Source organism: Hydractinia symbiolongicarpus, chromosome 7 (genome assembly GCF_029227915.1).
Source record: "Hydractinia symbiolongicarpus strain clone_291-10 chromosome 7, HSymV2.1, whole genome shotgun sequence".
NCBI classification, from domain to species: domain Eukaryota; kingdom Metazoa; phylum Cnidaria; class Hydrozoa; order Anthoathecata; family Hydractiniidae; genus Hydractinia; species Hydractinia symbiolongicarpus.
In genome coordinates, this window is record NC_079881.1 from 15,694,411 (window position 1) to 15,721,797 (window position 27,387).

At 34.0% G+C, this 27,387-nt stretch overlaps 3 protein-coding genes across 4 annotated transcripts in view; 2 read left to right on the top strand and 1 right to left on the bottom strand.

Annotated features, from left to right (window-relative positions):
- LOC130649270 (uncharacterized) overlaps nt 1-27,387 on the top strand; it is a 74,307-nt gene that overhangs the window by 18,998 nt on the left and 27,922 nt on the right. The gene's annotated exons all lie outside the window — the stretch shown is intronic.
- On the bottom strand, nt 4,598-5,898 carry LOC130648532 (uncharacterized). The gene is made up of 2 exons (XM_057454585.1): nt 5,850-5,898; nt 4,598-5,490 (listed from the first exon to the last, which is right to left on the bottom strand). The coding sequence occupies exons 1-2, from the start codon at nt 5,896-5,898 to the stop codon at nt 4,598-4,600; spliced, it is 942 nt and encodes a 313-aa protein (XP_057310568.1).
- Nucleotides 17,418-19,450, top strand: LOC130649271 (ras-like protein rasS). The gene has a single exon (XM_057455522.1). It carries the CDS (start codon nt 18,561-18,563, stop codon nt 19,263-19,265), a length of 705 nt encoding a protein of 234 aa, XP_057311505.1. The 5' UTR covers nt 17,418-18,560; the 3' UTR covers nt 19,266-19,450.

Genomic DNA, 27,387 nt, shown 5'->3' on the forward strand with positions numbered 1-27,387 from the left:
TTTCAGAATCTGTTTCGACTACTACAGGAAGTGCTCTTTTTTCGGACTTTTCGTTTTTTGTGCTGTTTTATTGTGTTTGAACGTAAATATATATGGCACAGAGCCATTGATTATTGTTTTCCGTTCACAACCAAAACCTAATTTTACACAGTGTACTTCAAAGTGGACTTCGCATACTTTTGTGTTCTTGTTTACTGTGAACACATCACACCTCCCCTTCTACGATATCTTGAAATGATGCTTACCCATTGTTTTCTCAAACTTGGATCCGATGGAAATGAAAACATTCCAATGCCTGTTTTACTCTGGGTTTATTAAGAGTAGAACTTTTGCATAACAGTACGCAACAAGAGTTACCAGGTCGAGAGGTCGATATACCTGGATAGATTAAATTATGATAAATTTCTTGCTGACCTTTCTGATTGCTACTCGCCATCACAAATACATATTCTTCTTTTACAAGACAAGTATGTTTTTAAATACATTAAAAGTAGTTTCGTTAAGAAAATCCTGTAATCCTTTAGAAAAATGCATAATGAAAGATCATTCACAACACATAAAGGTATCACACTCACCAGCTGTATTTTTAATGTTTACAAAGTTTACTAAGAAGTGCCTCGTTTTCATGCCGATGATGTAATCGATAATTTAAATTCGGGAAAGGTGTATTGAGCGATAATGAATAAAACAAGATTTTATATGAATAACTTTTTGGATATGTCGTATTAAATTACTTTGTAAAATGCTCTGGCCGACGAAAAGTGCACACTGCGGTTAACATATTGTGCTACATCCGCTGTTGGCTAAGCATATAAATATTTCTCCATCTCTTAGCAAACCAGTACATATCGTTGTAACTAAGGAAATACGGCTACAACCAGGACATAATTTAATGGATAGGAGGACGGAATTACGAAGATCGTAAGTACAAGCAATTTAGCTGTTCCTATGTAAGTAACACACATACTCACAACTTGTTGAGAACGGCTTAGTTAAATCCACAATTTTATAAGGTAACGTATCGTTTCCAGTCATTCGCGGAAAGGATTCTTCAGTAATAGAGGCATTGTGTTGGTTACTTAGCCTATACCCCTGCCAAAGTAGACCTTTCGCAGTACTGGGTGTAATGAGCAGGGTTTATCCCCTTTTTGGACAGTCGTGATAAATTATTCTTAAACTGCAAGATTCAGCTACACCTGGCGTGCAATGTTTTGGCTAAATAATTATCGGTTAATAGAACAACAGAAATACTGCACAATTTCTTTTATTTGCCACTTTTCCACTATTGTCAACAAAAAAATATTTTCTTCACCCATTGGTCTAAGATTTAGAGAAGCAATTTTCTTTTTAAACGTACATTATTTCAAGAGACAAACCAGCTTGCACAGTGAGTGTATGTGTTTATTTACATCAAAGGCTGCCAATATTATGACAATTCTCTACCCTTTAAAAAAGCCACTACAACAACATTTAGGCGCGTATGAATGTCCCCAATACAGAAGAATATTACACAAACAACTTCTTAACTTGAGGATAAATTCATGTTTTTTATTTTATAAGCAGCATGAGGCGCAAATCCTTCAATTGACGATGCGACTTGTATGTAACAGCCAGTCTTGAGGCGGGTAAAAAAACAATAAAAAAGCAAAAAGCTGAAATAATTAAAAGCACATTGACTATAATTTATCCTCGGAACTGCTTGTTTGCCTGTGAAAGAAAAATATCTCGGCTTTGTCAATCCTGTACAAAAAGTGTCGACATCTCCCTTTACTATATACACTAGTTAATAAGAATCAGAATAGAAAGGCTGTCTTTGTGTTCCTAAGCTGTATTGGCAAGGAGCAAGCAGGTAAATTTAACCACTTTGATCAAAAAACAGGAAATTAATCGTTCTTTACCTTACATTAAAACAAGTGCGGTTTTCACTAAAGTTCTCTTCGCCAGTTTTTAGGAAAATTTTTGAAATAATGCAAAAAAATTTTCCCGCGATATTTCTCCTGATAAAGTACCTAAACATTCTAAACCGAGGGAAAAAACAATATACTTTGAAAGGAACATAAAAAATATTGTATATAGGAAACCCCCGGAAAGATTTATGAAAAACATCACGTTAATTGCAATGTTATTGACGTCATTATCTTGTCAATTGGTTGTCATCATTTTATTGACACAGCGATCACCTTATATCCCGTTTCTTGTGAATCACGAGGCTGCGTGTATGATCCCCTTTTTACCTGATGTTTGATAATTTACCAATTAACAACTAAATTATGCTAATTTTCTTCCCGTTCCCACGTGGATAAATTTAAAAAATTTAGGAATGACTCAACAAAAAGGACAAAGTTAATTGCTCCGTTTGTGATTAAAGCACGTGTGATGGGACGTGTTGTACAACAAGTGGTGCGTCATGAAAAGTTTCTGTACGTAATTCCAGCGTATCTCATACTTTTCATTATGAGAAAAAGTGGTTTTTGTTGGCTATAGTTGCGAACATGCTTGTTTAATAAGTTTAAGTTACTTTTCAATAGACATTTTGAGTAAAAAAGTCTGTAAAATGTGACCGAGATTTGGATTTAGTGACTAGTATTTTGTATGGACCAAATCTTCTTTTCTACCTGGGTTTTTTTGTCGACTAATTTTTTTGTTTATTTTATCTCTTTTTCTTTTATTGCTGACTTTTTTTATCGATATGATATCTTGATCTAAAAAATTTCCGTTATCGTAAAAGTAGCAGCTATCTCTGCTTTTTTTACTGTAAAAACTCTGTGACGTGTTTATAAGACACGAAACACATATTCTGTACAACATGAAAATGTTCCTTCCTTGTTTCTGAAAAGCGGAACAAGAGAAGAACTGAAAGTTATAAGAATTTTACGCAGTAAAGGGTTCTGACAAAACAAAGAGACAGAGGACCGGATTAAGGGCTTTTTGTAATGTAGTAATATGTCAGCCCTGCCCCTTTTTTATAGATAATTAAGATAGCTTCAAAAACACTATATTCTCCATTCCAACACAGTAAAAACATAGTAGAGTTTAACCAATCTGGAGGTCTTAAATTTCAACAATTTTCTAACGCAAACTCATGCTTGACCTCTTTATTTTCTTTTTAGTCAATTCGTCGGTCATATAGTAAGGACATGTCTTTCGCATCAGTATTTTCAATGCAAATGACAAAACAATTACTCATTGCAGGTTTTTAATTTGCTCATATGGTACATCCTTTTTTTAAATAAATCGTTCTACCTGAATTAAAGTACTTTTTAATGCTGGTTAATGACAATAAATGGTGCTTATACCGACACTCGTAAAAAAATGATTGTAAGAAAAAAATTTTTTATATATCACCTGTGTCATTCTTTAAAGCTCATTACGAAATATAAAACTGTCTAGATTACCTAAATTAAATGTTATTCATTCCTGTTTTAAGATAAATATCTAAGTTAGTGTTAAACATCTCATCTTGCGACTATGACAAGTTAATAGCTAGGTTTTACCTACGAAATATAGTGAAGAACAAAAGAAAGAAAAAAAATGGAGAAATTGCGGATTGTAATTTATCAACAGTTAAACCGGCTATACAGAAACATATAGACCTAGATCATGACGTATGAAGTGAACGCAAATTGTGTGCAAACACCTAGCAATCGTGCTGCTTATCTTATTTCGGAAACTATCTTATGTTGTTGGTATCTGTTAACATCTCATAAGTAGTAGCCATCTTCCACTCTGATGGCGCCAAAATCAAAAGCAAAACAAATATTTTTACGTTAGTGAGAAAGATAAAGTGTAAACATAATTTAAAAACCTTTCCCGAGACCATGAGTCATACTTTTCTTAAAAATATGAATACCATGTTTGAATTCAGCATACTTTGTTTAATTTTTGTGTAAAAGTTTAACTTGATACGCCAACAGAAAGTGCTATTTTGAGGAGATATATATCAGAGTTAAAGTCTTCTTAATGCTCAAGTTACCATGTCCCGCCTCGTTTTCAAAAAGAGGTTGAACATGCCACAAATCCTCAAATTAGAATAGCAGGTTGTTTACTTGCTGTATTGTTTCGAAATTTTCTTTGTTTATGACATTTTTGATAAGGAATTCAAATCTGTTGTCCGTTTTTCATAAAACTCAACAGAAAAAGTTGCGGCACATCAGAAGAATAAGTCTCGGGAAAGGTGTATTAAAAATAGAATACGCTTTTCTTTAATTTCTTTAGCTCGAGTTTATGGCCCGTTGCAGTTTTAACTGTTACTTGTTGCTTGTTGGCAATTTAACTTAACCTCGTCTCCAAACCTTGTTAGGCTTTTTATATTTGGACGACCGTCTAAATATATAAACTCTAACAAGTCCTGGGGACGAGGTTGTATCTATCTGGAAAGACCAGATTGACGTATTTCAAAGTTTCGCTTTCTCAGTTAGACTTGTAGTTCTGTAGTAAAAAATATGTTTCGCAAAAGATCTTTGTATTCTTTAAATCTCTGGTTGCTTAAAATTTAAAGGATTTGAACCTCGTAATGTTTTTATATATATGCGTATGAACAGTAGAGTACGACACTGATAATCTAGATATACATTCCAAAACATATGATAAAATCCTATCATATATCTAAATTAGTATTATCACGTAGCCACGAACGAAAATCATCATCAACAGTTCCGATATTGCCTCGGATATCAATTCTTTGGCATGTCAGTACATGTTGTGGGGTTTGAATTTCACCACGGACGCAATTTTGGCTATCAACTAATCCAATTCTATGCATGAAGTTAGCATATCTTCCGTAGCCTGAGCGGATACGATTTAGCAACACCCAATGTCGGCGCTTGAGGTCGTGACCATTAGGATTATCCGACGGATCTGGTATGAATTGTTTGAGTCGAAAGTTCGATTCTCGCCACCGTGTTTTCCAAGTTGCTGCAGCCCATGATTTTGGAGAACTCGAATCGTTTTCAAGGGCTAGTGAGTGCATTCGGGTTGATAGCGGTATTCTACTCTTTAACCTGTTGTCCAACAATGGTTGTGTTCTTATGTTGGCAATCATATGACCGTCAGAAAAGGTACGTTTGTGGAGTTCAAGAATGTTTCTGTCTCTTCTTATGTCTGCAGGTTCGATTCCACACAGTATCGGTAGAGGTTCTGTCGGTGTGGCTTTTATGCAGCCACTTACAGGTCTGAGACACTCGTTCAGTGAGGTGTCGATCTTGTTGCAGTGATAACTTTGACTCCAGACAGGGGAGCAATATTCTGCAACAGAATAGCATAGGGCTAGGGCAGACACTCTCAGCGTTGAAAAATCTGCACCCCATTTGTTGCTGGCAAGTGTTTTCAGTAGGCTGTTCCTTTTGGAGACTTTAGAGGAAACTTCCATCAGATGCTGTTTGTAGGTCAGGGTTCGATCCAGTGTGACTCCAAGATATTTTGGAGTATTGTCGAATTTCAGTCTCTCGCCATGGCTTACAACATTCAATTCGTAATATGCCTTACGATTCGCTAGATGAAACGTGCTCGAAACAGTTTTTTAACATGTTGAGCTTCAGTCGGTAAAATAGTCTCTAAGGGTATCAGTGTCTTGTGACATTGATTAAAAATAGAATTCCAATTTATTTTCCTAATTTTTTAACTTAAAACCAAAACAAGCAAAACTGCGTATGCTTAAATGCATTTCAATGACCAGCTTGTCTGTTGGAAATGGTAAGTGCTCAAAATATTTTCTTCGTATTATTTACTCTTAAGACTAAATCTGTGGGTGGATGAAAGAACTTTTTAATACACAGGGGGCGTTCTCCATTTTATATGCCCGTTTTCATTCTGTTTTTATTTTTAATTTCTCCCCAGTCAGAAAAATTAACTTTTTCTATAATAGTGTTTGGCATGTGGGAGAATCCACGAGTTAGCCATTTCTTAGATTTTTGCCTGACATAAATATTTCTCGCATCAGTATTTTTTCGCCGTTTAGCATAAATTATGACATATACTCTGCGGATAGAGAGGGAGGTGGGTTCGAAATAAAGCTGCGACACAACCATTTTGAAAATGCTATTATCATAGAGACTAGTCGATAACCCGTCCTATATTTCGCATTTCTGTATGTAGCACAGTTATAAAATCCCGCAAAGTAAGTTACCACTATAGCAGTTATCACATATCATCAGTTATCACATATCGCAGCACAGACAGACCAAATAAGGTTACTACATGACAATGATAAACAACAAACACAGTCAAATCATTTTTCCTGCTCGCAGATGCGTTAATAACTGCAAGGTGCAACTTTATGAATGTTATTTTTGTTTATTAGGCTTTTAAAGTCACTGGCTCTGACGTATTGTTAGTTGTAACAAATTTGCGCTACAGGGAGAGTGACACTAAAACGAAAAGTGTTGTCGATAAATTTTCGAATTTATCTTTGACATCACCTGTTTAAAAGAATCCGTGTTCCCATGTTTGTTTATGTTTTATTTTTTGGGTTTTTTATTCGGAATTTTTTTCTCGAGTTTCGTGGAGAGACGTGTTACCCCAGGTCTGGTTTCTTTTCGTTTTTTAAACACGCTGAAGGATAAATAGGAAAACTAGTCGCTGACCCGTGGAAAAATCCACGGTTAGCCCGTCCTTTCAATGCCTTATTGCATGCGTCTCGCGGTACTATTTTTTAAAATATAGACTAGTCGTCAACCCGTGGGAAAATTCACGGGGCAGCCTGTTCTTTGTATATCGCATTTTGTGTTTCCTGGCGCACAAACAGACAGATCAAATATGGCCATTGTTAAAGAGATATGGAAAATATCTATCACATTAGTTATTTTATGCGCGGTTTTATGAAACCTTACTTGAATAAATAAAATTTTCCTTAAAAATATTGCATCTTTTGCTGGTTCTGTTCCCACATGCGTTGAATCTCTTTAATAATAGCCGTATTCCGTCTGTCTGTCTCTGCGCGAACCCCCGCTGTGTTAAAAAATGATGTTACGGAAACACAAATATTAAATGCGATATATTTTTATCCACTTTATTGCGACGGATAAATATAAAAGACGGGCGAACCTGTGGATTTTTCCACGGCCAACGACTAGTCTATGTTATAATACCCGTATGCGTCTGTCTGTCAAGCAAAATGATAACCGCACGCGAGACATACGAATTGCAGTTATAAAGGACGGGTGAACAAGTGGATTTTTACACGGGTCACCGACTAGTAAATTATATAGCTTTACTGACATGTCTGGTTTTTCGAGGCAAGTTTGTGTATTTTGTTCTGGCGTTACCTCATTTACTCAGTAGTCTCGCTATTAAACTGTTAATTTTTTTAATTAAGAATTAATGTTGGCTTTTTAAAAGACATATTTTTGTGTTTATTTTTTTCACACATTAAAACATGTTTTATTTCTCGATATCAGAGTATGTTTTGATTGCATTTTTTTACGTTGCGTTCATCAATTGTGGCTTCTTATGACGTCAATACTTAATCGAAATGAATTGTTGTATTGACAGTAATGACGTAAAATCTAATAGTCCGCCTGTCAGTGTTGAGACAAGCCTTATGCAAATTCTTTCACTATTCAATAGACCATCATACGATAACGAGATGCGACGTCGTTTCTATTTTTAAATCAATAAGCAAACTGAGAGGCTGGTTAATTCAGCAATTTCATTACCATCGAGAGGAAACTAAAAATAGGCTTGGAACGAGTCTCAGTATTCTATGAGATAATGAAACTATGGAATGTCTAATAAACAAAGGATATCTAAAAGAGGCGGATTTCCTCAAGGTGAAATGAGAATGGCGAATTCAACGGCGAAGTAGCTGCAAAATATATTTTCGATATATAAGAAGGCAATAGAAACACAAGAAAGAATAGATTTCCGTTTTGATGAGGTTGCGTAAAAATAGAGAGATAACGTCCATTACAGTTAGAGAGAGAATATAGTGGTTAGCCCGTGGAACCCACTGAAATTTGCCCTTTGCTACTTAAAGCAATTATTTTAATTCTCGTACAGACATATGACGTGCTTTGCGGGGATTTTTGTGCCATATTTATGCACACTAGCATAACATAGCTACAGTTGCTAGTTATTCAATCTCTATAATAATATCATAGCAGAAGTTTATTGAGATTCACATAAAAATATAACAACCGTTTTGTTAATTGGCTTTTCTAAATAGATAAAAAATATATGTATATACAAACAAGATATATTATAGTCTAATCTTAGCCTGGACATAACGTTTTCTTTTTAGCATGACACATATAATAATGTATGAAAACCAGGCTGCCTAGCAACAACTATCTTATCACCCCATGACGTCACCGATGAGAGAAGTAAACAGTCTCATCAGAGGATGAATGTTTTTCCTCAACATATATCCAACATAAAGAAAATTTAATCCAATATTTTGTATCATCGAAGTTTAGATGAGTATGTTAAACATGTATTCTTACGATATAGTACCCTAACACAGTATCTTTTCGGTGGCATATACATATATAGGCATGTATGTGTGTATATATGTATGTCTGTGGGAATATATAGGTATTATATTTTATATTTTATAAATAGTGATTTATGTTTCATTTTAATTTGAAGAAGTATACAATGTTTAAATTTTAAAAGCAAAGTATTGTGGGCAGTAATTGAGAATATAACTTGATTTCGCAACTTCTAACAATTTTTTTCATCATCATCATCATCATCATCATCATCATCATCATCATCATCATCATCATCATCATCATCATCATCATCATCATCATCATCATCATCATCATCATCATCATCATCATCATCATCATCATCATCATCATCATCATCATCATCATCATCATCATCATCATCATCATCATCATCATCATCATCATCATCATCATCATCATCATCATCATCATCATCATCATCACCTCAATTTTCTAGTTGACAAATTCAACAGCGTAAATTGTTCAAAAATGTATGTATGCTTTTAAGAAAAACTAACATAATTTTAAGTAGTCAGGCAGTTATTTATTTATTTATTTGTTTGTTTGTTTGTTTGTTTGTTTGTTTGTTTGTTTGTTTGTTTGTTTGTTTGTTTGTTTGTTTGTTTGTTTATTTATTTACCGCGACAGTAAGCACTCTTAAATTTTGTAGTATCTATTTTCTTCTTTCGAGAAAACAATAAAGTAAAGAAGAAAGCGATACTCATAGCAACATCAATACTATTCGCTTTATACTCTCTCATCTCATACTTAGCTGGTGAAAAGTTATTTGTTTGAAAATGCGTTAAAATTTCGTGCAAGCGACTAAGATTTGTACGCTTTTTAATCTCACCCTATATATTAGTTTTTTTAGGCGAATTATTTTTTTACAGATAAAGTAGCTCTGTCATGCTGTCAAAAGATGACATCACGATTTATTTATGTCATATTCGCAATCCTTTTCACTACTTGTGGTTGGAAATTGTGTTGCTTAATAACTTGGACAGGAAATTGGTATTTGAAGTTATATGTGCAAAATTTGTGTTCAATTAGCTTGAGTTTTATTATTTTTATTTTTGAATTAAGTACAGTGATATTATTAACTTGTCCACGTATGTTGATAATAAAAGGTAAGAATTTATTGTCATTGTTTTCTTATATCCCGATGACAATGATTGTTTTCTGTTGCATGTGTTCTGTTGGCTGATAATGTTTTATAATTGGCTGTATATTTGTTACTTTCTAATAACAAAAAAAGGTTTTAAAACTGAGCAATATATAATTCACATTGTAAATTTGTAAATTAAGAATTGATAAGCTGTCGATATCATAAAGATATCATTAGAGATAAAAATAACATTTTAAATTTCTGTTTTTATTTAAATAATTCGAAGAACAAAACATTTACTACATCTTGTCCTGCAGACCACCATATCATACTTCGACTTCACATGCGCTCTTTTCTACTATCACTAACATTCAATGATATATTCTTTCGTAAAGATATACATATTTGTTTGTTTGTTTGTTTACGCGAATTGCACAGGTAAATTATGTCGCGTTATATTGTTGAACTGTTGCTATTATTTGGACAGAAAATAATTAAAATAAAAACTTTCACTACTGTTTCCTACGTCACACTATGCGGATTAGGTTGTACTATCAAGTGGCTTAATGACGATCTTTTCAAAATGTAATGGATGTTTGAACAAAGGTGATTTTATTGCTGAAATAATTGATGAGAAGGCAAGGCAATAGTTATGCAATCCGAACTCCCCAACCTCGATTCCAGAGCTCTTAACCCCCTTTTTCCACAAGTACGGCGAGACGACGACCCGGTAAAAAAACGAGCGCTGGGGTTGAGATTTCATCCTTTGCTACCTCGCAGAAATAAATTAATCAATCAATGAATCAATGACCAAAAAACCAACCAGAACGGTAGATAACAAAGTGTGGTATGTCTAGACATGTACCAATCTGGTTATCAGACTTTCCTTGAAACATGATGACCAAAGCGAATGTTTTTATAATAATCTCTCACGACGAACAACACCTACCAACTCTCAGCAAATCGTAAGAAGCTTACAAAGAAGGAGAAGGATCATCAAACGTTTGTACAGATATAAGTATGTACAGATTTCACAAAAATTTGTTATGAACAATTATTTGATAAATTTAGCTGTTACATTGATCGGTGTCTGTGATAACATTTTAAGTATTGCAAAATACATCATTGATATTTTAAGGATATTTGAAAATTGATTTTGATACAAGAGCACTTGGTAGCGGTTTTCATAACGGAATAATGAAGAGTCAATCGGGGAAACTGAAATAGCTGTTACTAATTGGCTAAAAAGTGTTAAATGAAATATGCTTTGTCATTGGGTATTTCAGCATGGATATTCATAACCTCTAAAATGGCTAGTCTAAAGGCGTCATTGTAGTCATTTCTGTTTTATTTTCATGTATATATCTAATAAAAACTTGCTTTTTGCTACAAAGAAATATTGTGGAGATTTGCTCGTTTTTATCAGTCTTACAATTCTACCAGTCAACTTTAACTTTACCCATATTCGAGTTGGTTTTAATGAATAAAAATTTAATACTGCAACATATTTTGAATCTTTCAGGGTGTGAATAGCTATTGTCAGGTGTTCAACAGAAAATCTATTTCAATATTGCAAAATTTTATCTGTTCAATCATAGAGGTAGGTTCAATATATATTTCTAGTCACATAGAGCGCAGTAAAAAATCCACTTAAACGCACTGAAATTAAAAAGAATAGTTAAAGATGAAACAAAATTTACAAAATAAAACTTTTAGAAATTTTGTAAACATTGGCTAATCTGATTTGGAATATATATAAATAAATCACTTACGTTTTAAATGAAGCTTTTTAAGCATAAAAACGACGGAATAAGAATAATTGTTAGGCTAGTGACATATTACTACAGCTAATTCTTAAGGAAAAACAACACATCGACTTTGCCTCACACAGAAACACACGCGAAAGAAGCGTATAGGTTTTAGTCAAGTGCGCACGCGCTAACTAAAAGGCTCGCTAGCTTTTTGCGCGAAAAATGTCGGGCTGAAAAAGCATAGAATATTTTTCCAGGAAAGTTTTTTACTCATTACAACGTGTGAGATGATAGATCACGACTCTCTATTTTACGCAAAAATCGTGACTTTTCTCGTGTGTTTAAAAATTAATTTTGCTAATTTCATGATAGTTACATACAAAATATATACATACGTGCATGCATACATCTGTATGAACGAAAGAAAAAACAGCTTCAGTAATATAATAAGAGTCTTTACAGCAAGGTGAGTGTGTTCCTAACATGTTTAGGTCTTTTCATGGCAGAACTTAAATACACACTTAGAAACAGATCGTACCTACTTTATAAATTCTAATTATGACCTGTCTCAATGAATATTTTTTAAAAATAATTTAATCCACCTCGCTTCTGTTAATCTATATTATAATACCCGTATACGTCTGTCTGTCTGTCACGCAAAATGGTAGCGCAAGTAGCGAGACGCACGCATTATGGTATAAAAAAACAGACCAACCCGTGGATTTTTTTTCTTTATTTTTTCTTCATATAATTTGTTTTGTCTGAGATTTTTCAATCATTCAAAACATGGTGCGCCGGTAACAGTGGTTTGTTATAGAAAAAAATCTTCATTTTAGTAATCATGAGTACAAGTTAAATAAAAAACATTTTTTATCAACGATTTTTACTGAAAAGATTCACATTTTTATATTTTTATTACATGCAGATTGTGCCACTTTACCATCACTCGGTTTTTGTTCAACAACGGGTTTTTTTTTCGATTGGTAATGTACCATATGTTTGGCAGTGCCCAGGTAGGATTAATTTAGTAAATCGATAAATAAGGGAGTGTAATAAACTTACAGTTCCTCATAACATTCCAACTTCGTAGCATAACGTGGAAGATTTTGTTGTTATACTTATTTTGAAGCTTTATTAGGACATTTAATGTGACCCTTATATGGACATAGACATATTATACCAAGGGTGTTTACAAAGACAATTCTTTCGTGTGTGTGCGTGTTTTTTTACAAGCAAAGTGGATGTGTTGTTTCTGACCTGCTAACTTTCTCTTTCAAAAAATGCTTTCGTCATGTCGTGTTCTTTTTGTTAATGGTCGTTTAATTGCTTCACTTTTTAACGCACGTCAAAGGTCTGGCGTGAAACACTATGTTGAAAATCGTGACTGGAAGAAATCCTGTTTTCCCTTAACAATCTGTTTTACGTAAACGCATTTTTCCATGAATGTTAACTGTATCGATTGCGTCTCTTAAAAAAGAAACTTAATGACAGAAGAAATCTATCAATGTTTAAAAAGCCATTTGATCAACACAATGCACATTATGTCCATTCTGAATTAACCACCAAAATTTAAATTGGCTAATCTAAACGATTCCCATCAAACTGGACACGCTTTCACACGTTTTGTTAGTCAGCCACCGACACATGGATGTAAGGGATTAATTTGTTTGTGTGTGGATGTGTGACTGCGTGTGTGTGTGTGCATGTCTTCTTCGGGAAAGTAAACACACCTGGAAATGACTATCACCAGTAATATAGAACATCGATTTGACACTTTTTAAGCAACATACTTATTAACCGTAGACCATACTGGTAATCAAATAAAAGTAAGTACAACAAATATATTAAATCATAATATACAATACGCTAAGGTGTAAAATATTACAACTTTTAAATGTTTTTCCATAACTAGCCGTGAGTTTATGGAAATGTAGGGGATTTCTCTGCTCCCAGCTACAAACTTTCGCTCAAAAGACGAGCATTGTAATGTGGATTATTGTTGTAAATGCTGTTAAAAGTTGTTACAGATTTTAAAAAGTATTATCCCGCCTCTACTAACAGCTACTTTAGTGACAGAATGTTTCGCGGGGAAAAACGTTCGCGATTTTTGACTATTTTTGGGAAAGTTAACAATCCAAGCGAAAATTTCTGGTCTCCGAATGCAGTATTTCGTAATAGAAAACCATGAAAAGATGCCACAGAATAGTTATAACTGGTACAGAAATTTGCTGTTGCTTCAGGTATATGTTATTTGTACTGTTAGTGGTCAAAACCGCGTAAATGTTATGGATATTTTTTTTTTACACATTGAATACAAGTTTTTCTGCGAGGGACATTACGTATCATATGACTTAACGATTTATCTATTTAAAAAGGTGTTTTCCGATGTGGTTATTGATAATGATATTTTTCTTTTTTAAACATGTATGCCTTATATATATATATATATATATATATATATATATATATATATATATATATATATATATATATATATATATATATATATATATATATATATATATATATATATATATATATATATATGCCTCACGTGAAACAAAATGCTTTTTATGTGTTGTTTTAGCCAAGCTATGAGGTTATAAACACAATTTACGTCATTCGTTGCCCTTCTCACCTCATTGGACTGCTTCACGCTCCCTCTGAGTGTTCCGTAAACCGAAAAATACTTTAAATGCGTTCTGAATATTTGACAGTTCAAACATTTGCCAGATGTTATAGAATGTGTTGTGAAGTTTAAAGTGACAGTTTAGTTTTTAAAATAGAAGGAAAAGAAAGGACGAAAATTGATAAGGTTTATTTTGAAAAACAATCAAAGGTGTTTAAAGATTATAAAGGTTGGGATACAACAACGGACAGCTTATCTAATAGCACAAAAAAAATGTCTTTCAAAACGTCGGATGTGCTTATATTTTCGAGTTTTTCTATTTAAAGCGGTTTTTTATGGCTTCAAATGATGTCAATAAAAAATACAAAATGGTAACAGCAGTAAAGCTTTTTTCTGTTAGCTAAACGTTGTTCGTGTGCATGCTAAATTAATGCAAATTAACTGCTGAGCAAAACTGTAAGTTCACAGATTGCGTATTTCTACGACGAGAGAATTCAAAGAACGTATATGTTTTGATACAACAGTAACCGTTAATTATGAAAAAAACTAAACTCAAGCCTGTTTTCCAAATTCCAGATCATATAAGCTGAATTTCCACTCAAACAAAAACCCCGAGTTGGATCCGAACGGGGCAAAACAAGTAAAATAAGCGAATGTTATTAACTAACCAAATTCCATCCGTTTCATTTCATTCTTAATGCTAATGTTATTCTTCTCGTGATAAGTAACATTAGCTAGCTGGAAACTACTTAAATCTTAATTTTAACCCTAAAAATTATTTGCACATGTTGACATCATCGCACGTATTCAGTATTTTCATAACACGTAAAAAAATCACTTTCTGTTTTTAGTTTTTGTGGAAAATTTGGCGTCTTTCAGTTTTCAGTATTGCTACCTTCTTTTACCTTCAAAATTATCAATGCAGGAGAGTTCCAGTATTGATCGTAATAAAATTTATTTATGTTTTCTTTTATCACTTCCATATAACTCAGAGCTGCAAAGAAGATTTAAAATTTATAATAGCAACAACAATATATAATTACTGACTGGTAGACTTGTGGTAGAGAATTTGCTTCCAGTGCGGAAGGTCTTGGATTTAAACGCCGGTGAAGGTATTCCAGAGACTATAAAAAGTGTGAATCTATCCTTTCTGCTTAGTGTTCAGCATGAGAATAGGATTGATATTTTAGGCGGTTGTCTGGTTGAGCGATTTCTGTGCTTGCACAACTTTCGTAGCTTAAATGGAAGCTTTAAATGCACTATGATCCCTTTTGCAGGACCCTCGTTGGATAGCAAAACCAAGGAGAACTGAGGAGCCTATCTTGGATAAACAATTTTAATAATAATAATAATAATAATAATAACTATAATATAATGATCTATCACCACATTACAAAACAAAGCTAATTTTGCTAATTACCTTAATTAAAAACAGTAATTGTGTATTCACAAGACAACTTTGTTATTTTTTGTTTTCGTAGATACAAAACAAAAAAACAACGCTGCAGTACCTTGCTCGATGCAATGTGTGGTTCTCTCAACTGGCGCATATGTTGAGATTATACAGGAAGGTGATGGAAAAAATCCATGTACTGATGGCTGGGCATCTGTTTGGGATTTTGCGCTATGCTGGTGATACAATATTGTTGACATCACATGTTTTCTTTATAGAAAAATTTATATATTACGGTTAGTATTGTGTGTGTGCAATGTATGTGTTGTCATTATCTGTTTCTGTCTTTTGCCAATCGAGATTAAATTTACGTCAGGCTGGATCATGTTCTCCTTATTAGGAATTACCGAACTGTCATAAGTCCTAGCACGGCCTTGTTTTGGAACTTTCATTTTTCGTGAGAAAACAAAAGTTTTCTGAAGTTGACTGCTAACTAAAACAGCACGTGCGCGCAAAATGATAGATAATTGCTAGCTATCTCACACGATGCTGTAAAAGCATATGCTTATTTTCAAATATAAGAAAAGTAATTTGCTGAGTAAGAATTTTTAAATGCTGAACTATGTAATCATAACTCAACCTTGAGTTCAATTTTATATGTAACATATTGCTTCTATTTTTTTTATTTGATTCCTAACTTGAATTACACCTTGAATAACATTCCAATATTCATTATTGTAAAGATTTAAAGAGCTTGTTGTTGGTCTTTTTTGTTGTTAAAGTTACAACGCCAAGCAACTTTTGAAATGTCACCTTAGTTGCTTACTTCTTCGTTACTGTTTCTCATTATCCACGTCCCTAAAATTTCGGATTACTCCAGTCTGAATGTTCAGAGAAAAGATATTTCACGCCTTTTTGGCGTTATGATAGTGCCACACCTACCAACAAAGCAACAAAGTAATTTTAAAATGTAAGCCAAATCTAAAGCTAAATCGTTCAGTCGCGCCATTCAGAGATTAAAAATTAGTATTTTGTCTTGGAGAGAGGCCCAGAACAGGTTTGGGAGGAAAACGAAACCATATCATTTATAGCTCAGACTTTTTTATTTATGCAACAATGCATTTTAAGTTCATTTTACTGTAAAATTACTCGTTCATGCGGATTTTGAAAAATTCATGGCATTTAGATTACCAAAATTAAGAAAAGAACAAAAAAATTGGCATCCGCATATATCAATTAGAAAGTGGTGACTCATTTGACGTCCACTTGTAAATAGATAAATTGTTTTAAAAGTGTTATTGTTGTAACATTCTGCGCTAGATAGTGTCATCATGTACAAGACCCTATATGATTTTAAACAACGTAATCAAATAATCATTATAGACTTTTAAAGGCATTAATAATATCTTGGGAAATATAATTCTTAGTTCTATAAATTTTTTCTTTCCGGTTTACAACCTAATTTCGATAGAATGACATCGCACGTCTAAAAATTAACTGGTCAACAAATAAACAGACAGAGACAAAAATGATTGCATAAGATAAAGTTGTTTCAAGTAGACATTGTGGGCGGTGATATAGGAGAATTTGGTTATTGTTTTTATTTGTATCTCGTTTTTCGCATCAGCACGAACGCATAGTACTATTGCCTTTTACAAAACCAGTTTCAGTGACGCAATTATCTTTATCTGATCTTAAGTTTAAATAAGGTTGTGCTACATTTCCATCCCGAGAAATGCACACGAATCTTGTTATTTGCGAAAATAATTTACGCCCAATTAGTCATGTTTTTTAAAAGGACAAAGAAACATAAGTATTTGTGACATACTGTTATGACCCATAACAAAAGGATCGAAAAAAAACAAATCATATCAAACAAAAACAAATTTAACGTCAAATAAAAGAAGCATGAAGTTAGTAAAGTGACGCAACGCATGTTATCCCCCCCCCCCAAAAAAAAAAAAAAAAAGATATGAATAAGTAAGTCTTTTGAAGCACAGGAAATGAAACAAATAAATATATAGATTATATATCCTACAAAATAGAAAAGGACACATCTAAACGACAATACAATGAAAACATCCCATGACAAAAATTGTGGGAATTACCCATGTGTTAAGGAATGAACTATTGACGTCAGTCATTGACGTGTTGTTTTGTTAAACGTGCCAGTTTTTTTTTTCATTAAATAAGCTGGACAATAAGATTGAAACTATAATTAACAAAACAACGCAAGGTGTAGACACGTTTTGTATTATTAAACCGAACAAGTGTTCTCACAGCGTCTGCTTCTTAAATTGTTCGAAGTTAACTTATAGTTCCATAATAAGATTTTTTATAGAAAAACGAGAGGATGTTCTTTTTTTAGAAGTACTTCCAGATAAATCAGGGCATAATTCGCTGAAATGTTGGACTGGCTATCACAAACTTTTTTTATAATCATAAATGATAATTAGTGTTATTTGAAAAGTTAACTTCCTGTGTTTAAAAACACATTTCAGGTCATACGAAGAAAACAAAAAAGAGTAAAGATACAGGTTTGATTTTGTGTTATGTTGCACCATGTGTGAATTTTATTTTTATTTCAGCGGCTGGATTTTTGTTGACCTGATTAGTAATTAGTATATACTTTTATGTTCTTCGGAACCACATAACTAGGTGGTGGTGTGTTTTTTTTTTAATAAGTTTAACAGTTTCGTCACGTTACTGATATGGACAACTTACAGATTTTGTGATTTTTTTTACATCAGAGGCCACCATTTGCGTTGCCGACGTGGTCTTCAATGACGTGTGTGGTTGTGTGGGTAGGTTGGTGGGTACAAAAAGCTTTTTAATATATTTCATCATGAAAAGACAATCATAGGGATCTTCATTATCCCACTGCTAAGCACCTGATATAAGCCGTAGTTCTTAGTGTTTCCTACGACCTACGTTACAAAAAATAGATTTTGATGAACTATAAAAAGACGTGATGCTCTAGTAGGCAGTGCTGATTATTTGATAAAGATTTATTTTATAGCGAAAAGGAGGAGGGGTTATTGTGTTTTAATTATTATTAGCATGTTATTGCTCCTCATTTTCGTGCTGCAACGAAATGTGACTACTGGTTAAAAAATGTCAGTCCCTTTGTAAATTGTGACAAATTGTGGCAAATTGTGGCAATTTTTATCTATTTACATTTTAGACTGAACAATAAATACATGAATAAATAAATCAAGTCTATACAAACACAATGAAAGAGACAATGAGTATCAACACAGTCAATCGAAATTTACGACGAAACATTGCACTCGCTAATCGCATTATCCGCCAGCAAAACGAGAAAACGCAACCGAGAAAGATTGTTATCGTTGGACCGTCGAGATGTGGAAAGACATCTCTAGTCAAGCGTTTTCTTGATAATTCATTTACATTTCAGTATAAACCCACTGTAGAAGATTGTTATAATCGAGAATACCGTTACAGGGGTTATAATTTAAGTCTTGATATTATCGATATATCAGGCTCTTTTTTAAGTCCGCCAATCAGAGACGCGCATATTAAAACTGCCGATGTTATTATGCTGGTGTATGAAGTGGAGAATTTAGAATCGGCTAAAGAAGCGAGGTCCTTATACAAAGTTATCAGACAAACGCGAGAAGACAAAATGCCTTTAATACTTGTTGGTAATAAAACTGATTTAAAACGTGGCTCATTACCCCCTGAAACCTTTCAAGAGTCTGAGGAAATCGTTGATATTGTTAATGAGATTCAGGGCGCAAAACACATTCTTACTTCTGCTAAATGCAACATGCATATTACAGATGCTTTTGAATACGGGCTGAAAGACGTCATCAAACGTATGCACACATTGTCCATGTCGGCTCAGCAAGGCAAGACAAACGAGTATGAGGCAGACAAAAAATGGCAGAAGGAACAGTGCTGTACAATACTATAAAGTCATTCAATCTTAGAAAAAACAATCTTTCAAGTTACCTCATAGACAACGACAAAATATGTTTTCGTAATTGTTCATTCTTGTACATGTGTTCATATATATGCATATATATTTAAGTTCGTGGATTATAAAATTTATAATAGAGTTATGTATGTATAGTAGAAGTATTATATGATAAGCAGAAACCTGACTTTTATCCCTTCACCAGGTTACAATAAGGGCAAGCCAGGAAATTTGGGCGGGAAAACGAAGGAATAAGATTAAGATATCACTAGCAAAAGTCAAGATATTTTGACCTTTAATGGAGTTGCATCCTGCTTCAGTTTTGCCGTACGTCAATTACTTATTGCCGCTTTCGTCGTATTCCCGAACGATGTTGTTTACGTCGCAGATCGTCATAAATCTTGAATACTACCTCTTTGAACTTCCCAAGTATTTATTTGCAACTGATCTCTACAGCTGCTCAAAAAAGGCTTGGAATATGCGCGAGAAATAGGGAACTTGTGTGAATTGTGTTTAAGACTTTGAGGTAGCCTAAAGAATTTAATGTTAATTTTTGTTTTTATGAAAGGACATATACATGATATTTCTGTCTTGGCTACCAACTTGAACTATAGACTTTCGAGTTCGTTTCCGCCTGTCATGTTATTTTAGTTATTTTAACTTTATTTGGAATGAAAGCAGTAGATTTCAGCTTTAGTACCAAAAGCGTGACAAATTGGAGCATTGAATTAAGAGAAAAGAAACTTTTTTTTTGGCTTCCGTCACACTAACTTTAAAAAATATGCGTTGGAATATTCGTAACAAGGCAGCAACACATATCTTTTTACACCTTCCTAAGAATAAATTAGAACAGAAACAGTATTGAAGTAATTTGGCATACTAGTCAGTGACCCGTTCATAAATCCACGGGTTCGCCCGTCCCATATTTACTGCAATTCGTGTGTCTCACTACAGCAGTTATTATTTTGCGTGACAGACGGGTGAAGCCACAAGTAACTGTGCTACTCAGCATTCAAAACAGTTCACAACCCATTGTTATTAGTTGGCCAGCCTTTTCGATTTTTTTCTATTTTTTGGTTCAAGAATGAATGTTACTCCGAGCTGAGTGCTTAGTATAGATAAACAATGTCGCACATCCATGGTTTAATATCTTTTTCCAAAAAAACTATAGAAACACCAAAAACAGCCAACCCATTGAGGCTGCAGATGCCTATTTCAAGAAATAGTCAAGAAAGTGCGAATTGTTTATATATTTTTTTCAAGCTGATTGTCCAACGTCTGGTCATGCTAATTTCGATAAATTACATGTTCAAAGAAAATTTTTGACAAAATTGTTATAGACAAAACGAAAAATTGGCCCATTGTATACTTGTCAAAGTTCGTTTGTCAATGTTCACCTTGGTGATGTTAGTCAGCTATACATGCACAGATTTCACTATTCACTAAAAATACCTATTTAGTTGTCTTACCGACTAGGTTATATTTAAAGTATGGTTTGATATTTAACAAGCAATGTAAAAACGTGAAAATTAAAATTCCGGGAGAAGTTTTTAATCACGAAGCCGTTTTTTGCCTGCTTTAATTATAGGTTTGGTGTTGCACAAAAATATATAGCGGCATAAATTCTCGAAACTTTAGCTAAGAAACAAGTTACTTGAAAAAGCAATTTCAGAAAACATGCCTGGTTTGTTACTTATTTTGTTTTCTAATTCTTTCTTCAAAATCAAGCCCTATATTACTAAAAGTTGTTGCCAGTCATTCCATATTTAGAATATACCTTATGACACCTTACCGATTCAATTCGCACTGTCAGTGAGTTTATGTGGAGGTTGTCTAAACTACATAGAATTTGGTATAATAACAGCAAGGAAAGATGCATTACTCTCGTTTTAAAAGACACCATTGATCTTTTCTCATTTAATCTTCTACACATACCTATATTTGCATTGATGACATCAAGCGAAGTTTACAACGTAGTTGGTTCTTATCAACCTTGTCACAAGTTAAAATGTAAACCATTCTTTATCTGAATCAAAAAAGTCAAAAGACCTAATTGAGTAACATTTTTATCGTTTACAATTCGTAATTTTTTTTCTTTCCTATATTCAGATTAATTTCTGCTAACCGCAACCGCTTCTTTCTCTTATCCGGTGAGACATAGACATGTGGGGAAAAAAATGTTTTAATTACTGGAAGGAGGACGACCACTACTTGTAATATTTGAGTAAATCCTCATAACCGGGAAGATGCAGATATGAAAAGTATTGCTACATCGTTATTCTCTAGGTCATTTAAAATACTTATTGTTCCATTTTATGATAGCTATGTTTTGTTCTTGACGGAACTGTTAAAATTGCAGGAAATTGCATTTATCATATATATTTCGCAATTCTTTATGTTTTAGCTTGTTAGGGAGTTTCTAAAGGTTATATAGCGAGACGATCAGATTAATTGTGAAATCCGAGTTAATTTTTTTTATCTTTAAGAACATTTTTGCGTGAAAACTGAGATCTAAAACCCCGCATAACACATTTTAAAGGCGGACGTCCTCCTCTTCAAGCGTCCTCCTCTTTATGTCATAGTGATAAAAAAATACCTTGAATTCGATTAAAAGTGACAAATTTTAAGGTCAGTGATTGATATCTTGACCGACCAAAAATTTTTACCCACTTTTTTTGGCAACCAACCATGTTTATATTTTTTGTCCAGTAATTTTTTTACCAATTATTTTTCGATAAGGGCATTTCGATAAGGGCATTCTCCCACTTTTTTTCTAAATTTCCTATAAAAGAAAAAATCTTCAGTGGCTTTTCTACTGACTTTTATTACCACCTTTTTGTGGACTTATTTTACCGGCTATGTATAGTATCACTTTTTCCCTGAATTCTTTGAGCCATTGCTGTTTGGATCTTGCGTTTTTGGAAATCTATTAATTTCTCTCATAGCCATTTTACCCCAATGGTTCTGCTTTCTTACCTTTACCCTTTTTATAACGCATGCGCAGAAATGTGCAAATTTTTGTAAATTTTTGTAAATAAATAAAATAATGTTGCCAAAAACTCAGTAGGAATTTCATAAAGGGTTAGTTTAACCTCTTATTTAGGTTTTTATTACATATCAAGAATCACTTTAAAGAAAAATTGAAATCGTAAAATATATCGCCTTTCAAAGTATGTATGTATGTTAGTATAATGTCTTGCTACTTCTTGCAGAAAGATATCTAATCTTTGTTTTTACCCTCTCTTCACTGTGTTGTTGCATTTTCGCGCTAAAACTTGACAGTGTATTATCACTTGGCTTGAAGTAAATAATGTATGTTTTATAACCATGCAGAATGAACATAAGGATGGCGTTGCTCAACAAAATCGATATTGCTTGCACAGTTGAATGAAGAACGTCATCTGTTGCGCTAAAATATAACGAATACATACACAGTAAGATCAAAATTGACGTCAAATTCGCGAACACTATGTACTTTGTTTCATTTAAATACGACGGCAGCTTCTATGCCCTTAAGCCTTAAATAAATACGGAGAAAAGTAATACACCACATAATATTAGCTGGAGATTCAAATGGCCTAAAGTGTTGCAGGAAATAGTAACTATCAAAAGTTTTATGTCACGTGTAGATGCCACCGTTGCAGGACGTTTCAACCATGTGCATACTGACAATATAATATCGGCCAGCATAAACAAAATCACAAAGAATAAATATTTAAAATTCGCCATCAGTTTCACTTTTTGGAAAAGTTGAACTTTTTGCTTGAATAAAAATAAAAGTTTTTGCACTTTCAAGAATGTTACTGAAACAATACTGGTAAACAAAATACGAACAAGCACATGTCTAAGCTGACAGTGTATCAGATATGGTTCACCAATAAAAAAGAATGGATTAATTAGAATCAAAAATAAATGAGCTAGTAATTGACACAATGTTAAGTAATAATTTGAAGATCGAACAACAGGTGTGTTTTTGTGCCTCGCGTGCGTGATGAAGAACAAGACACTACCGACTCCAATCGCAGAGCGTACTGTTATGTCGATACCTGTTTTGCTAAGCAAGAATATGCACATCTTCTTGTGAGGATCATAACAATGAGTTTTTGCGATGTTAGGCACAGTAAAGTCTTGACATATGAGACAAAATGATGTTCCATTCCTTGGTTTGACTTTGTTTTCATCGCAAAACCTACATGACCATTCTCTGGATCCACCATAGTTGTCATCATAGACTGTTGTAAACGTTGGTTCAAATCCAGGTGGACAGTCTTTCATTTCTCAAATGGACAGAGGGGATTCTGTATTGTTATTTCCGCACTGTATAACTGATGGGATATCTTGGCTAGGAAAAGTCTTCCAAGTTCTCCACAATCTGTCATTGACTTTGGTCTCGAACGAACCTTAACATTGTCTTGTTCTTCTTGAGTAAAAGAAAAAGAGTAAAAACAATTCACTGGCTTGGTTTCTTTTAGCAATCTTAAAAATAATTTTTTTTGAAACTTTGTGGAAAATAGAAAGTAATTATACACTGCAGCAAAAAAACTGAGTTGCTTGAAACTGGCTCTTGACAGAAGGACAGCTGACGTAATGTCACCAAGTTCTAAAATACTGTCAGATGAAAGAACTATACTACCATCAACGGCGTCAATCTTCCCATTATGGATGGAAGTAAATGTCGCAGGAGAGTGATTGTTCTAAATCCAGGTTTTACCAGTTAAATTGTAATGAAAACTTATATTTATTAACCTCTGAAAGGCATTTTCAAAGAGAACATGATGAAGACCTTTCGAAACAAATGCACTGCGTCTAATTACTGGACTGTAGCATACTATAACCTTCTTATCACTATCTCTAGCAAGGTCTTTGATCACATTCTGCATTCGGTTTGTATCAGTGACCTTAATGTTTTATCTTTTTACGCACAAATGGAAATTCGTTTGTCGCGATAGAAAAAATCATTCTCATTTTTTTGAAAGACGATCAACACAAGATTATGCAACCTAAATTGTTTCACAATCTGCATGATTTTTGAACTGAACGTATCCATTACTGTGGATACAAATTGCGGGTATATCTTAGGGTTGATGTCCATTTCTTCATATGCATTTATTTGCACTTGAAAGGGTGAAAACAAATTTGCAATCATTTCTGTCGCTGCTGTTGAAAGATGAGAATCGATTGCTAGTACACTCGTCGTACCATATTTTGGAATAAACGTTTGGTTAAGAAGCAAATACAAGCAAGCTCTGATCGTCGTTTCAAGATGATCATAAACGTAGAATTCTGCATAACTAATTAATCCAGGCTTGTGGAAAAAAAGTTCAGTCCAGTGTGTTGCAGCAAAGTTATTTGCTTCATCTGGATAAAACGCCACGTGTCAGTGGCATTGCTACTGATGCAATTTCCCTGAAGAATTACAAATGTAACCACTCCAGTAACACATACAGCTGCGTGGAAACTTATTGTGAAAATAAAACTAAACAAGTATGATACGTGATACAAACTATTTTTGTTTTATAATTGAATTTATTCGATAAGAATATTAAATGCAGCGGGAAAGAATTAGTATCCTTAGAAGTTAGATGAGATTTGGATTGTTTTTCATGTTATTTGTTTTTGACTCGCGCTGATTCGCCATGTTCAATTGAATTGAATAGTACCATTATGAAAAAAACTGTTTTTGATTTTTACCTAATTCCGCAGATGTTTCACTGATATTTATAATTAAATTAATTTTAAAAATTTAAATACTTTTTGTACTCAGAGAAAAATGGAACTATACCATGATGAATAAATGCGAAAGATGAGTTACCCTTTCACTCAAGAAGTTTAAGTATTCTTTTTCCAACTACCTGTGCGTCGGCCCGTGCGCTCATCCGTTATTACTCTCTTTACGTTATTTCACGTGTGCTTTGTTCTGCGAAAATGTTGGAACTGCAATGGTGTAATAACTCTATGCTAGAAACCAAGATAAAGGAAATGCTTTTTTGGGGCACAAAAAAGGGAAGATAACATGCTATTGATTTGGTACATATGCTTCATCGTATATATGTTTAATTTATCGGATTTTATCATTATTTTACTATTATTTACCCGGGGATAGTCTCATAAGTTTCTAAATCGTACTGTTATCAAAGAAAGTCCTGAAAAGGTGATCCTAGCGCAATTTAAAACTTCCATTTCAGTGGCGAAAGGCGTGCAAGCACAACAGATGTCAACAGGATCCTGACTCTGAGCATTAAGTAGAAAGGATCGATTCACCTAAATTAAAATTAAACCAAAGACTTTCCGCGTTGGAGCTGAATGCTTCACTACAAAGCCACCGTTAGTGTGTTTAGATCTTACAGGGGCGGCGCCACAATTTCCAAAGTGCTAGGCATAGTGGGAGATTTTGAGATTTTAGTGACAATCAACTAGCGAAGCGAGTTGCCGAAACAGCTGAGGTCCAGGGGGTGCTGTAAGCCACCTGGTGAGATTCAGGGGAAGCCAACGCATTTTCCTAAAACGTATGAAAGGGTTATACCTTGGACTTAAGACTAAATAATCGCATTATTTAGTGAGATAGCCTGTAGGTTTTCTGGTTGGATAACATCAATTTTGATGCAGTTATAGAGACACTTATTGGCAGAAAATAAAAAACTATTACTTAGCAAAAAAGTGAGGGGGGGCTAAAGCCCCTCCAGCCCCCCCTAGTGCTTACGATTCTTTTTTAACTTGAATTTAAATGCCATATCATATATGATTAATCAAGTTCTTCCTTTAAATCTACTCCCTTTGAGCTTCCTTTTTTTTGTAACATTGATAAAAATATTGATTACACTAGCAGTGCCGTAACCACGAATTTCGTTTTTGGGGCCAGCCTAGTTTCAGTGTCTAAGGAGGTCCCACTATGGTTGGGCCCGACGGGCGAAGAAAATTTTTGAATTTTGAGTGCGCTAGATTGGCTAAAACAGCCTTTTTGAGAGTACTTTTTAAAGAAATTTAATCACTAGAAATCACGAAAATAAAGGAAAATACAGACAATTGCTCCGGTTTTCTGAGTTTTTTTTTTAAATCAGGGAATAAACGTTTACATAAATTTCATGAACAAAAGACTAAAAATGTTATCTATTGTAATAGCCAAAAGTGTCTATTCTGCTTTGGTGTTTATCGATAAATTCATCTCCTATTTGAGTTAAATCCATTTTGTCAACGGAATCAGTATGAATATGGAGGACCATCAAATTGTTTAAACGTAAATTCGTGGTTGTTGATCTAAGGTACGTTTTGACTCGTTTCAAAGCAGAAAACGATCTTTCGCTGATGGCGTTTGTGGACGGCATTACCAACAACAATTTCGCTATTTTGACAACTTCACTTAGAAGAGTTCTTTGCGTTTGATCAAAACTTTCTAACAGCTTGATTAGATCGGTTACTTTGAATTTCTCTTTGTCGTAACCAAGGTTGGATGCCATGACTGGGAGTAGCGGTATTTGGACTTTAGCAAGTGACTCGTTGATATCTCCTTCGTAGAAACGACAAACTGCTTTTAGATGACTTTCCCATTCCTGACCAGTGATCGATTTTAAAAGAACTTCCTGTAAATTGACGTATGTCTTGTAATCAGGTTGATCGAATCTTTGTTGGATGTAGTTAATAACTAGATCGAAAGTTTCAAAGTAAACGTGGCGATAGTGATCTTTGGCAGTGTCATGAAAATGATATGTGTCAGGAGGGCCATCTGATACTTTGTTAAAATAATCTGGCATCTTTCTTTTTCGTGGGAGTTTAGGATCAGATACTCCGAGTTGTGATTTCCAGACAAGAACTCGCTCCCAAAATAGCTCAAACAATTCGTTGCTTCTGATCTTCTCTAACACAGCTAAGACTTCCGACACCCGTTGCTGTCCCTCTGCTGCCGAAATATCTCCTTGGAGAGACCTGCTAAGATTATCTGTATGTTTCAATAGGGTTTCACCAAGACAACAGCAGAAGACAAAATTAAAACTAGACATAACAGTTATTACTCCGTTGATTCTCGCTCTTATATCTGGAAGCTTAACATTCGATAATGACCATGTCCAAAGCTCCATTAATTCCTTATGGTTTTCAAGAAAGGATTCAAGAACCTCACCTCGCA